The sequence below is a fragment of the Eucyclogobius newberryi genome, unplaced genomic scaffold (assembly GCF_026437365.1).
Source record: "Eucyclogobius newberryi isolate DKJ021-1_F unplaced genomic scaffold, fEucNew1.0.hap1 SCAF_13, whole genome shotgun sequence".
Taxonomy (NCBI): Eukaryota; Metazoa; Chordata; class Actinopteri; order Gobiiformes; family Gobiidae; genus Eucyclogobius; species Eucyclogobius newberryi.
In genome coordinates, this window is record NW_027315757.1 from 30,763,313 (window position 1) to 30,765,773 (window position 2,461).

Genomic DNA, 2,461 nt, shown 5'->3' on the forward strand with positions numbered 1-2,461 from the left:
TTTGAAGCCCGTGGACACATTTTAGGATATAACTGGAAATTGCATTATAACAATGGGACTATTTGGTCTTTGAAAGAGTCTGCTGCAGCCTCAGTGTTTCTGATCTGTAGAGAGGTCCAATGTTACCTCAACTCCTCACTGAAAGATGTTAAATCTGTCAGTATAAATGCATACAATGCACTTGGTATGACGGCACCTTCTCATCTTGCTTTAGAAACTCCAGGTATCATTTAAACTTAAATATGTTTTTTGACCACAATTAAAATATACATTATTTTCTAATTAATATAATGTAATATTTGTTTTAGCAACAATAGCTGATCTAAAAGCCATTGATCTGGAGATGAAGGAAAACAAATTAACTGTGTCCTGGAATGTAACTTGGATTACTGACAATATTAATGAATTTGTGGTGCAATACAAAGAAGCTGGGTCACCATTGGGTGAAGGATTGGATTGGGTCAGAGTTAACAGAAGTTTAACAAAAATAACAATCAAAGGTTTGTTTTTGTCTGTGTTGACATTTAATAAACTTGCTTTTGATTTATTGGTGTGTCTCCATGTATAGGGAAATTCAAGAAGTACACAGCCTATCAAGTGTCTGTCTCAGCTGTAATGGATCGCACAGTGCAGTGGTATTGCACAGATGTTACACACTTTGTCCAAGGAAGTACGTATTTGTAGTTTTTTAAAATTCGCTAGCAATTTATAATACTGTTTTAAAAGCAATATTCTTTTTCAGTACCTGCTAAAGTACCTTTATTTAAAGTGCTTTCATATGGTAGCACACACGTTACGTTACTTTGGGAGACAGTCTTGATGTCAGTTCAAAATAATGTCACGCCATATTATCAAGTAGGGTACGGTAAAGATCAGGGTATGTATTTTCTCATGCATTGTTTTTTTATAACTTTGTATTTGTACATTAACCACTTACCATTAACCACTTTATTTGTATAGTGTATAATGTAAGTGCATACCCGCAAATTGGAAATAGAACTCTTATGCTGAAGAATCTCGCTGAAGACCATTATTATGAGGTTTGGATAAAAGCTGTGACTCAGACTGGTCCTGGACCTAATACTACTGTACTGTTCAAAACAATGGCCTCTGAAAACATAGGTGTGAAGGAATTAAGTTTTGAATTTGCATGTTCTGTGTCCACTTTCTCAATTTTTTCATGTAAAGTTTAAATGATTTTCTTTTTTTTTTAGGAAGATTCTTACCATGGTTCATGGGAATTATTTTGAGTTTATTACTAATACTGGGATTTTTTTGTTGGTGAGTCTATTTCAATTACTTATAATGTGCTCTGTGTAACTAAAAAAGAAAAATCACATAGATATAAATGTAAAAAGTTATGTGCTTTTCTATTTCAGTAAATATAATTGCATTTTTTTATACTATGCAGTGGCTGCAAATAGTATTAAACATGACATTTTCAAAAGATATTTGAACAACCTAAGTAATCCACACATGCAAAAAAGCAACTTGTTATAGTTAAATTGTGTTAATGTGACTTGACACAGGAAGAAAGATTAGATGGGTCCAGCTGCTGTTTGATTATGCCATTTACCAAACAAATACTGCTGTCTTTTTGTTGTGTCTCTAAATACAGTCCATATGTTTTCAGGAAAAGGGAAACATGTCCCATTGTATTTTCCTCTTTGTATGGGAAAGTACCAGATCCCCACAATAGTAACATCATCAGGGAAATTAAGTACCAGGTAAGATTTTAATGGTATTGACTTGATCAGTTTTGAGTGGATTAACTTGTAACTGTGTTATGCCATCCATCTGTAGATAAGTGATTCATTGGCTTGGCTCTGCGTTCCCACAACAGAACAACATCCCAAAATATCAATAATTGAAATAGTGAACATCTCACCGTGTGCTTTCAACTCCAAATTGGACCATAAAATGAAATGTGATGATGGTGACGTCACAGTAGAAGAGGAGCTGGAAAAGATACAGTGTGGATCTGGCAAACAAGAATACAGTAAAATGATTGACTCTGATGAAGAAAAAAATGAGGAGGAAGAGGAGATGGGTACTGGTTCTTCAAACTCAGAGGACGACGATGCAGGCTATGAACGGCACTTCATGCCAACAGATCTTGATATAAGGGAGATAGATGAGCAAGAAAGGACAGAGAAATTGTGACTGTAATAGTGTAACTTTGGCTTTGTATTCACATTAATGAATACTTTCAGAACAGATTGATTCTGTGACCTTCTAACTGGTTCAGAACATGTTTTTTTTTAAAATCTTTTCCTTTTTAGAGATTATTATACACTTTTTGACCAAAAAACAGTCACCACCTGGATTCAACTAAGCAAATGGGTCCTCTCCTGCTGGATAACTGCTGCATGGGTGATGACATTTCATCTGCAACACTGTATTTAGACCCAACTGATGCAGTGAGTGGCTTCTAAATTCTGAAACAACCATGTGGAAAGAC

General features: G+C 34.9%; 1 protein-coding gene across 1 annotated transcript in view; it reads left to right on the plus strand.

The window, feature by feature from the left end:
• Positions 1 to 2,258, plus strand: part of il12rb2l (interleukin 12 receptor, beta 2a, like) — a 4,860-nt gene extending 2,602 nt beyond the window's left edge. The window contains exons 7-14 of the mRNA XM_072443463.1: positions 1 to 223; positions 309 to 500; positions 569 to 670; positions 743 to 877; positions 961 to 1,122; positions 1,215 to 1,281; positions 1,619 to 1,727; positions 1,804 to 2,258. The exon at positions 1 to 223 is cut by the window's left edge and continues 12 nt beyond it. Of these exons, the coding sequence (XP_072299564.1) occupies positions 1 to 223; positions 309 to 500; positions 569 to 670; positions 743 to 877; positions 961 to 1,122; positions 1,215 to 1,281; positions 1,619 to 1,727; positions 1,804 to 2,163 (1,350 nt within the window). The 3' untranslated portion in view covers positions 2,164 to 2,258. The remainder of the gene's footprint in view (positions 224 to 308; positions 501 to 568; positions 671 to 742; positions 878 to 960; positions 1,123 to 1,214; positions 1,282 to 1,618; positions 1,728 to 1,803) is intronic.
• Positions 2,259 to 2,461: the final 203 nt, after the last annotated feature.